The 11883-nt window shown below is 39.3% G+C and overlaps 1 protein-coding gene across 3 annotated transcripts; it reads right to left on the bottom strand.

The window, feature by feature from the left end:
• Positions 1–521: 521 nt before the first annotated feature.
• On the bottom strand, positions 522–11370 carry dbr1 (debranching RNA lariats 1). 3 transcript variants are annotated; one of them, XM_043685512.1, is made up of 9 exons: positions 10881–11370; positions 7477–7803; positions 7054–7178; positions 6370–6450; positions 5882–5967; positions 3656–3880; positions 3085–3165; positions 2056–2201; positions 522–1417 (listed from the first exon to the last, which is right to left on the bottom strand). In XM_043685512.1, exons 2-9 carry the CDS (start codon positions 7671–7673, stop codon positions 730–732), a joined length of 1629 nt encoding a protein of 542 aa, XP_043541447.1. In that variant the 5' UTR covers positions 7674–7803; positions 10881–11370; the 3' UTR covers positions 522–729. The 3 variants fall into 3 exon arrangements, with proteins under 3 accessions (XP_043541447.1, XP_043541448.1, XP_043541450.1); XM_043685513.1 differs by lacking the exon at positions 10881–11370 and adding an exon at positions 10571–10665; XM_043685515.1 differs by lacking the exon at positions 10881–11370 and adding an exon at positions 10406–10541.
• Between the last annotated feature and the right edge of the window lie 513 nt (positions 11371–11883).

Genomic DNA, 11883 nt, shown 5'->3' with positions numbered 1-11883 from the left:
CACTTTTGTCCTGGATGATGTTGAGCTTGAGCAATCTTGAAGCTGCACTCATCCATGCAAATGGAAAGTACCATCACACACTAACGAAGTCAGAGGTTGACAGAACCCAAACTGAGTGTCAATGAGCAGCTTATTGTTGATAGCACTGCCAATGACAATGTTCATCAGTCTGATTGGCCAGTCTTTTGTGGACAATTTTCCAGATAAATTCCAGTGTAGTTGCTGTACTGGAATAGCCTGGCTAGAGGGTGTGGTGAGTAAAAGCACAAGTCTTCTGTACTATTGCTGGAATGTCGTCAGGGCCCATAGACCTCTAGCTGTTTCTTGATCTCACAGGGAGTGAATCAAATTGACTAAAGGCTAGAATGTATGATGGTGAGGACCTCAGAATGAGGGTGACATGGATCATCAACTCAGCATTTTTAAAGGGTATCATGTGTCACACAAACACAAATGATTTAGCTATTTCACTATTCATTACCTGGACCAAGTCTGGAGAACCAATATATGCAGAAAATTTATTCATGATGTAAAAATACATTTATTAAGTGTGTTTCAACACTATAACATGTCCATTCGGGATATAAAGTTTGCTGAGTTAAGTCCAGCTTTTAAAACAGAAAACTAATGTTGTTTGCTAGCAATGACTTGAAATACAATCTTAAAAACTCAATTGTGCACAGAAGCTACAGCTTCTCCTGAAGTTCAATATCCCGTTAATATTTATAATCATTCAATATCTTCATTCTCATTACCCTGTGTATGATAGATGCTCTGGTTGCGCCTCTTAATTAATTTTATTCCACTGCTTCCATTCTCATGCTCGTTGCTAATTCGTTTCACAGCCTTTGTGCGTGTCGTCTTTCCTTCTCCCTCAGTCATGCTGCTGTCTCCAGACTTGTCCAATTCCTCATTTGCAGAGTCTTGTGTCTCATCAGATGATACAACCATAGAATCAGGGAGATCTCTCACATCAGAGAAATTCGCTGATGAGTCTGTAAAGGGATTATCTGGTAATGGTTCTATGCTATGTGCACTCAGCTCCCCATTATCATCATCGTCGTCATCATCATCAAGTGTGATTTCATCTGGATTTATAGAGGAGGAAAGTCCAGAAGTGTCTGTAGTATAAAAACTGGGCTCCTCTGGGTTATCTGCACCATCCATTTCATCCTCTTCCTCCATAAGACCCTCACTTTCCATCTGTTTCACCTTGGCATTCAGATCTGTGAGGCCAAAGGTGGCACAGAACTCAGTTGTCTGTGGATTAATCACATGGACAGGTTCTCTAGATCTCTGTGGATGTGCTGGATCATAGACAGGTGCTACCTGGCTAAAGTTACAGGGGATCTGGAGGTTATTAGCTTGCTCTTCCAATAGTTCTTTAATGTCATCTTCAGACACACTATAGTCCCACCTGCATTAAAGAGAAATGATCACTATAATGGTTTATAGATAACACAAGAAAATACCAGAATAACAGAATCATAGCATTAGGTATTTCAGATCCTAATATACAGCATAAAATCTTTTCTATTGACAGCCTTTAATTCAGTGTGCCTATAGTTCTCATTATTTTGAGCATTTCTATTAGATCTTCTCTCAACATTCTCTTTTAGAATAACCCCAGCTTCTCCAACCCATCCTTCTAGCTGATTTGATTTGATTTATTGTCACATGTACTTAAGTACAGTGAAAAGCTTTGTTTGCGAGCAATACAGGCAGATCATAGTAAGCAAGGACATACAGATCACAAGAATAGAGTCTCCTCATCGAAATTATTGTGAATCTCTCCTGCACCCTCTCTAAAGCCTTTATCAACCTTTAAGTGTGGGGCTTAGAACAGATATAATATTCTCGTGGAGACGAAACAAATGTTTCAAAGGTTCAACACAACTTCTTTGCTTTTGCACAATATGATAAAATACTTTATTCTAGCATGCAATGAAACATGCATTTTCAGTTTTAAATCTGTAGTTTTCATATCTAGTTTTTCCAAAATATTCAGCTTATTGTAAAACAATGCACAATTCAATATAACTAGGTTAGACTTACTTTGCATAGAGACTGTTATTTTCTGGCATGTTCCATGATTTAGGTGTAACATTAATTAAATCATTTGTTGCTTTTAGAATGGCCAGCCATTCGGAATCATACTCTAAATGTTCAGAAGCATTTGGGTCATGTTCTATTTCAACAATCTACAGTCAGAAGGGGAGAGAAAACAGGATTAAAAATGCAAATTAAATTCAGCAAAACTGTAAGCTATGGTACAGTTAGATATATGTAGAATGTTAAGAGGCAAAACAATTAAAGAAAATGATCTAAAATTGATATTTTTATTCCTATAGTGTCCAGCGTGACAGGGAATGGGGATGCTGGTTTGCTGAATCTGTCAGTTGCTTGAAAAATACTAGGGGTGGCTGGAAGAACTTGAGTGGTCACTACCAAAAGATGAACGTGCGTTTTAGAAATGAGCAGCCAGGATCAGTATGTCAGGCTGTGTTGGGTGATTCTGCCTTTATTGATAAGGTAAGCCTTGAACTAGCTTTAGTAGCTCCTGACCCATTATTCCCTTCCAACAATGACACCAGATAAGTTTCCATTATCCCAAGCATCTCGAATTGTCATGCAACCTGCATACAAGATTCCAAAAGGGAATTCCAGATACTTCAGTGTATGTCGACATGAATATACTATATTCAATTGTTCGGCAAACCCAATTTACTTTGATAACCACTGTATTTTCTCTCAGATATATCACTGAATGACACATTAACAAACATGTGAATTTACTATAGATTGTTCTTCTATGATGGTTGCATTCTTGTGCGACGACTGTTAAAAAAAATCGTGCTTTAGAAACGGTGCTTAAACTGTGGGTGATAATTTGTGTTCCAGCCAACACAAGTTTTAAAAGTTTGTGCTATCGAAATAGTGTCCTCAATTCGTTAATTGCATTATAGCAAATTTGTGTGAATGAAACATGTGTTCTAGTAGAATGACCTGTTTTTAGGTAGAAAATAGTATGAGTATTTATTTATATATATTTTTAATCAAAACGATATCAGTAACTTTTAATACCTGCAGAAAGTCTCTGTGAGGTAGACATTTATCCAGAGCTAAAAATTTTGTTGCTTTAGGTAGCTGCTCACCATCACATTTCTGGAAGAAAATAGAAAACAATTTGAATAAACCTGCTAAATGTTAACTTGGGTAAAAATACACTTGTAACTAACAAATAATTTCTTCATTCATCAGAGTCTTAGCCCAAATAATAATTAAAAATTTAATTCTCTGAATGTAAGTGATATTGACAAGACTGCCATTAGTTCTCCATTCCTGGTTGTCCTGATGTGGCCGTTGTAGGCTACAGTCTTGAATTGTTAGTAGTGTCTTGCCAGGACATTTCAGAGGGAAACTAGGAAACAAATGCACTTGTGACCTAGAATCACAAGAGTCAGATCAGCGAGCTTTCTTCTCAGATTGACATTATAAACAAAACATACCTGGTTCACTCATGATAGAAGTTTCTGTAAAAATATTGTTAGAAATAGGTGAACTACAAATTACTCAAGTATAATTAATTTCTATAAAATGCAAGTAAAATACAAAGTAAAGATGCAAGTTTGCTTTTCTTCCATTCTCATCTTACCGGATGCTGCATTAAAGCTGCAAACTTCACATGTAGATGTGCTGCAAACCAATAAGAAGGTTTGAGGTGCTGCAGAAGCTCTGTGGCTGCAGGACTGCCCAAGGTATTAGATTCAACTTCTGGGCGGAGGAAAGCTTTTTTCTTAAGCAGTTGTTTTTTGTTACCATAGTGATAGATACCTTGTGGCCAATCATGTGACAGGAAGATGTCCATATGTTGTTTTAACTGAAAATAAAGAATAAAAAGGAATAATAATGATCAAGTACTTGAAGAAAACCATTGACTACAACGTGTTAGATGCATTGCTTTTAGTTAAATAGGCCAGCAACTGCCACTACAGTACTTGGGGCCTCAGTTGTTCACAATATACACCAATGATTGAATGTGGGGATGAAATGTAATATTTCCAAGTTTGCGGATGATACAAAGTTAAGCAGAACTGTGTGTTACAAGGATTAAATGTTTTTATGAGGATTTGGAAAAGTTAAGTGATTTGGGTATGAAATAGCAGATAATATAATGTGGAAAAATGTGAGGTTATCAAGTCAGAGGAAGAACAGATGTGCACAGTATTTTTTAAAATGGTGACAGGTCAGAAAGCTATGATGTGTAAAAGACTTGGCCATCCCTGTCAATAAGTCATTGAATGCTATTATGCAGGTACAGCAACCTATCAGAAAAGGCTAATGGAATGTTAGCCTTTATTGCAAGGGGATTAAAGATGAGGTCTTGCTTCAATTGTCAAGTCGCTAGTTAGACTGCACCTGGAATATTGAACTCAGTTTTTGTCTCTATCTCATAAGATATTACCACCATAGAAGGATTTGGAACAAACTTCTCCCAGGATGAGAGGTCTGACATCTAAAGAGATTAGACAGCATTGGCCTATACTCTCTGGACTATCAAAGAATGAGGGGTGATCTCATCAAAACCTACAAAATACTGAGATAGATAGGGGAGATGCAATGTGCATCCCCTGATTGGGGAGCTTAAAGCCGGGGGTACAACTTAAAAATACGGCATTTAGACTGAGATGAGAGTTATGAAACATTGGAATTCTTTATCTCAAAGTGCTGGGGAAGCTTAATCTTTGAATATATTTAAAGTAAAGATGAATAAATGTTTGGTTATCGATGGAATAAAGGGTTATGTGGAGAACGTGGGTGAAAGGTTTGAAGTGTTTGATCAATCATGATCGTGTTGAATGCCAAAGCAGACTTGACGTAAAATACACAACTTTGACTTTTGCGGTTTTAATTCTGTCATTAAATAATCTTCCAAACAAATTAACTCTAGCTGTAGAGGGTGAATAGAACACTTTCATCTATTGATCCTTAAGATAAAGAAATGGCTTCTAACAGCATATCCAGGATAATTTATTCCTCAATTATATCAGAATCAATAAGGGTCATAAGCTGTTCCTCCAACAAAAGCCATTATCTACAAGAAGGATTTAGCTTTACTATTTGAGCAGGCTCACTTCATGTGATGATGGGGGATGGTGGTTTTGAAGATAAGTCCTGGATTGAAAGGTACTTCCCATCAAATATGGCTTGGTGAGTTACTGTAGTGCATAGTGTATTGTATCATACACAGTTATGACTACGTAACAGAGGTAAAGGGAGTGTAGCTTTTTAATGATGGACAAAATGTTGATCAAATAGGCTGCTTTAACTTAGATCACGTTGCGCTTACAGGGTTGTTGAAACACCTATTCCATTACACTCCCGCTGTGTGTGCTGTAGACAGCAGGCAGCCTTTGGAGAATCAGAAGGGAAGCTACTCAGCACAGAATTCAACTTTTGATGTGCTCTTACAGCCATGTTATTTATCTGACTTGTGTATTTAAATTTCTGCCCAATGATAATCCTCAGGATGTTGACATTGGAGGATACAATAAAGATAGTGACATTAATATCAAGAGAAGATAGTCATTGTCTGGCACTCGTGTGGCACATAACATTAGTGTTACTGCATTATGGGCATGGACTGCTTCAATGGCTGAGGATTTGTGATTGGCGCTGAACATTGCAATCATCAACTGACATCCCAATTTAGACCATATCTTTACATGTTTCCTGTTCTTTATTACAATTTGTTTAATGTAGAAAACACAATAGTTAAACTTGGAGTAAGTGAAAAGCATTGTAACCAACCAACCAACCAGATCAAATCTCCAAAATACATGGCACTAAGAATGAAATGGACAGCACTAATTCTTCTAACCTGCTTCAACTTGAACACTTCAATATTTCTGACGTGATATGCACTCCGCATTGTCTGCTGATTATATGGTGGATATTCAAAATGGCCTGAAAACCATAAAAGAAAAAAGTGGTAGGTGATAGCGGTTCAGTGTAAATTTTTCCTTATTATGTACCACTAAAACCCAAAATGTTCACCAAACTGAAATAATTCCTCAGGATATATTTCAAAGAAACTTCATAATTCTTTTTCCTCATATTAATCAAAATTGACACTGTGAATTGAAAATTTGGAACTGAAATATCAATTTTCAATCAAATTTGCTTTTTGTTCATTAGATTAATATTCCCAACAATAAAATCAAACAACATACATTATTTTTGAATCTATAGTTTCAACTTTTAGTTGAGCTTTCAGACATTTGTTTTGAGAAAAATCAGAATTATGGTAATTTTCATTTGGAATTTACGTCTTGGGAATTTGAACATGGCTAAGCTACATTAAGTTACCTTTTTTGTAGTCATGTGGCTTAAAAATACCAGAGACCCCTCCGATGCGTATGCCACGATAATTTACCACGCCAGCATACCCTAGAAAGAAACAACATGTTACTCTAACATACACATTCTGAATAAACTTACATGCAACAAACCACCACACTCTCTAGCACTTATGTTATTTTTAAAAAACTCAGCCATTATCTTAAGTTGTTGCTGTGTTACCATTTAAATTCTTTCTCACTAAGTAGAATCATTTACAAATATAAGGCAAGAGAAACTATTCTCATTGATTCTGCATAACCTGTCATATGCTAGATGACGCAAACCTTGCTGTCTTTCTTCCTCAGTTTCCCATTTATCACATGCACAATAACCCTGAATTTCTGACTAACTCCTTACAGCCAATTTTAAATCTTATTTTCAAGATATGTATTGAACACCATTTCAAAGATACATCGAGACTATAAAGTTTTCAGCATGACCAATAGATAAATAGACAACTTTAAAACTGAGACATGATTTTATACTGATTTACTAATTCTGAAAGACTTGCTTCCATCTTTCCAAATAAAATATATAATCAAATGTCTTTATCAAAATTAATTCTGTTATCAGATAACACATTGAGCTCGAAACCTGGCATTGTAATACATACTGACTTACTGCATAAAAATGTAAGAAGAGGTTTAATACCTAGGTAGTAAATGTTTGGTGCCACCCATCCTCCATAAGGCAACTCCTGTAAGTAATTAGAGGCTTCGTGATTGCCTCCTATGAAGATCGTGAGAATAGGGGCTTTCTTTTCTCCAGAGTAGTATCTATATGTAACAATTCAATAAATACCATTTAAGTTCATAAATAGTTCATCTTGAGACAAAAGTTAAATTACAATTTACTGGTGTGTACTTTTCATTAGGTAAAAAAATCTCTACATGGAAATTTTAGAAGATATTTTACATTATGAACAAAATTGCAAATGCTTAATATTGCAAGCATTTGAGTACAATAACTTATTTGTGAGATTCAATATTATAAACAAAAATGAATGCTTAATTTCAAAAAAGGACAAAGTAACGAGGAGATATGAAAAAAGAACAACCTTGAACACCTACTTACTTGTAGAAAGTTTGCATTTGTCTGTATTTAACGGGTACAGCCATGCAAATCATGTCAGCTTCATTCCTGACTGCTTGAAAATCTCCACAGCATAACAAGAGGTCCACCTTAACATTGTCCTTTTTCTCCAAAAACTGAATACTCTCATAGATTTTGTCCAGTTCACCATGGCAGCAACCTTCTACTGCTACCTTCATTGTAACAGTGTGCAATAGCTTGCACTACAAGTTCCAATGAGCTGGGTGCCTTTAGGAGCAATCTCCCTTCCTGGGCCCTATTTACACGCTCATGTCTCAGTGTACTGACCCAATTAAACTACCATAGATTCTGAAATTAAAGAAAGGGCAATATTTATTAATTATTAAAATTAAATTTACAGATATACATAAAATACAGCTGTTTTCTTTCTTGCAGGCTGTTAAATAGTCAAGACAGACACTCAAAAAAATGTACATTTAATTGAATTTTCAAAGACCATTTGACAATGGAATTGATAGTTAAAGTATGACTCCTTAAATTCAGGCAGTGAAATATGTATAACTGTCAATGTCCTATTAGGCCTGTATTCTGATCAAACCATTAAAACATTTTTAATCATCACTATCAGTTTAATAACTCACCACGATGATAAAATAGCAAAACATACCTAATCCTACAAATCATAAACAATACAATATGCAGTTTGATTATATTTTGTATCAAATAACAATAAGAAGTTAATGAATTAAGGATGCTAAAAACTTAATCCTATCAAACAAGAATTTGGTTGAAAGAGTTTAAATTCTTATTCATTTAACCACATTTCAAAGCATGACAATCTGAATAATACAAATTGCATCTGCAAATGGCAGTATTTAGTTTAAACTAATTCTCATTATATGTATTTTAGATCCAAGCTTAAGATTCTAAATCCAAGTCACTCACAAAGCATATCAACATCTGTACCAAATTTATTAATCCATACTTCATAGGCATACTTCTGAAAGGCAGTTATAATGTTTAAAACAGAATTATACTTTGTGTAGTTCATCACAAGATGAACATGACTGTTTGACAGACAGTAAAGGTAAAGTCACCATAGTCCGAGAGGACTACAGGGCTGCTCTCCCATTAGAGGGAGAGAACGGATAGTGAGTTAATTGGAGGGTAATCACACTGCAGCAAGGTTAAGAAAGGGGACATTCACGGTGATCTCAGCTAGTACAGAAATTGAACTGTTGAATGCTGTTAGCATCATTCTGCATTACAAGCCAGCCATTCAGCCAAATTAACTAACCAACTCCTGACAGCCAATAACAAGGAATCATCACAAGTAAGGGATTATGTCCCACTCAGACAGTCAACTCACAAACCTCAAACTTTAGAGGTAAAAAGATGCAAAGTGGAGAAATAATTATATCCAACAAGCTTTAGAGGAACTGAGCAAAAACTTTACCGTTGTGTCCAGAAAATCCCACTATAAAAGTGTTAATATTAAACATTAAGTGCAATAGAACTCCAGCTTTACGTTCAAAACCTGCTATTTGAACATGGTTGGGTGAGCAATTTCCAACTGTTACTCCATGTTATTCGTGACAAGGAACCGGAGATGAAATGAATCATTTGGATGTTATCAAATATGTTAAGTCTGGATATAACTCTGATCAAATTCTAACAATTGAGATACAGGCAAATATATTCTTTTCAATTGTTTTTTAAAAATCTCCAGCATCCCCCACTAACAGCACGATCATAAGCAATTCCGTGGGAAATTATTGCTGTCAAATATTATGCAGATATAGCAAGTAATCAGGTAAATCACAGCTGCAAATATTTGCAATTTGACCGAGTTGGGATTCACGATCCAGCCTAATTATTAATCGTTGGTACTTATGCATACAAACTTTCAATCAAGATCAAGGACTCTAGCCAACTATTTATCCCTAACCCACAGGACCCAATGCATCAAATAACCTACAGAGTTAAGCGAACAGCTTTTGTCTATGTCCACCTCAGAGGTACACCAGATGAATCATCAGTTGAATTTAATAAAGGCTTTCAAGAGTGACTAAAAGCTAGAGAATCTATTGGAGAAAAAAAAAGTCAGTGGCAGATGGAAAAAATCGTGCACCCTGAGGTTCATTCAATGGTCTAAGGTTATTGTTAGAGCAAACAGGATGGGAGAATTTTCTGTGAAATTAAATTTCCTTTCCTTACTTTCCAAACAAAAAATACACAATAAATGCAGGAATTAGTACAACATTTTTGATCCTTTAAAACATTTGAAACGATTCAAATTATTGACCAGCAACATTTCACTCAAAAACATAAAAGGGTCACTGGGGTTCATCATCTCTAGAATACCTTTAGTAAAACTTCTGTGGACAGACACGTAATACAATAAAATACCATCACTGCCCAGCTGACTTGTGAAATCGAGTCAGATTTATGATCGGAACCATAGATTTATGACCAGAAATCAATGAGACAGGTGACAAGACAAACACCGGTATGTGTGCATAATTATTTTCAGGCCTGTAAATATCAGGGAGCTTTCAGGAGATTTACAAGGAGATATAGAGCTAAATGCTGAAAATGTGTTGCTGGAAAAGCGCAGCAGGTCAGGCAGCATCCAGGGAACAGGAGAATCGACGTTCCTGAAGAAGGGCTCATGCCCGAAACGTCGATTCTCCTGTTCCCTGGATGCTGCCTGACCTGCGCTTTTCCAGCAACACATTTCGGCTCTGATCTCCAGCATCTGCAGCCCTCACTTTCTCCTCGATATAGAGCCAAATAACGACCAATATTGAAACCAAACCCAGCAATCTTTTCGGTTTTTAAAACCAAAAACACATTCTCCAGTTTTCACAGAACCTCCTCAGTTCCCCCCCCTCCAATAGATTGCGGGCGGGGGGATAGAAGTGGGCCACCTGAACGCTGAGGGCATCACCTTTGAGGCTGGGCCCCTCACCCCATGGGCTTTATTCTGTCCACTCCACCGCCATTGACAGGGATGGCGGCGGGAACGGAGAGGCCAGCTCCTCCCTCAACCCGACACCGACAAGCAGCAGGCACAGTCAGACTCGAGTCTGATCTTCGGTCCGCCGCTTCCTACCTGCTTTCCCTTTCTCTCTCTCTCTCTCCGGACGGACGGATGCTGTCAATCGCACTCAATCAGCCACAGCGACCAACCGCCCGGTGAGCGCCGCGCGCATGCGCCACTCGCGCCTTTCCACCCCCCTCCCTCCCTCCCTAACCCTACATTCAAGTAAACCCAGCACCGGGTGCAACGCAACATTCAACACTTTCACTGGAAGGAGAGAGAAAATAACTCAGCAAAAAAAAAAAATCCTTCCGAAAATCGATCGGCGAAACAGACAAAAAAAAAAACAAGCTCGTTCAGTAATCTCAAAGCCTTAACTTACAGTTCATCCGAATCTGCTGGCAATGGATAAGGTAAATGCAAATAACCGGAAGCCTCACTTTCGATTAAGGTGAAACGCGACGGTATGTTTGGAAGAAAAGTACACAACGTAAATGAATCAATAAACAGGCACTTGACCGGGAAAAGTCTGTCGTGTAAAGGTCTGGCACTGTATGTTTTTGTTGAGCGGGTGTGGGGAGTACTGCGCCGGTTGTGCGACTGCGCAGTGACGTGTAACCGGGCCCGGCTGATGCGGGCTTGGAGGGAGGGGGCGGGGCTGGGATCCGGGTATTTTTAAAGAGGAAGGGATGTGCAAGCGCGGTGGCGGAGGATCCGGTGGGAGGGGGCAGGGCCGACTGGGTGGGGCCTGAATCTGGTAGGTGGGGACGTGAATTGGTGAAACGCTTCGGGATCCAGTCGTCAGTGTCTGGGGTCTGGTGGAAGTGGACGTGGCCATTGCCTGGTGCCGAGGTCGTGGTTGTGCTCGTCAGCAGGAGGGGGTGGGGCCGTGCGAAGGGGGCGTGACTGTGACCGGTCTGGAGGGAGGGAGCCCTGTTCGACAGTTGGGGGGCGGGGCATGTGTGATGGGGTGTTAAATGTGGGGGGGGCGCTGTGATCGGCAGGACGTGGAGGCGAGGCGGGGCCGGGGCGAGCCAGGCCCGTGTGAAGGGTGCGGAACTCAGAGGCACGTGAGAAAGGGCAGCTAATGAGGATGGGGATAGACAGCTGCTGAGGGCGGGGATAGGTCCGCGTGAAGGGGCGGGGCTCGGATAGGCAGCTGCTGAGGGCGGGGATAGGCCCGTGTGAAGGGGCGGGGCTCGGATAGGCAGCTGCTGAGGGCGGGGATAGGCCCGTGTGAAGGGGCGGGGCTCGGATCGGCAGCTGCTGACGGCGGGGATAGGCCCGCGTGAAGGGGCGGGGCTCGTTTCGGCAGCTGCTGACGGCGGGGATAGGCCCGCGTGAAGGGGCGGGGCTCGGATCGGCAGCTGCTGAGGGCGGGGATA

This window comes from Chiloscyllium plagiosum, unplaced genomic scaffold (genome assembly GCF_004010195.1).
Source record: "Chiloscyllium plagiosum isolate BGI_BamShark_2017 unplaced genomic scaffold, ASM401019v2 scaf_11311, whole genome shotgun sequence".
Taxonomy (NCBI): Eukaryota; Metazoa; Chordata; class Chondrichthyes; order Orectolobiformes; family Hemiscylliidae; genus Chiloscyllium; species Chiloscyllium plagiosum.
The sequence above is the reverse complement of the archived record's forward strand: the minus strand, read 5'-3'. Positions and strand labels throughout refer to the sequence as shown.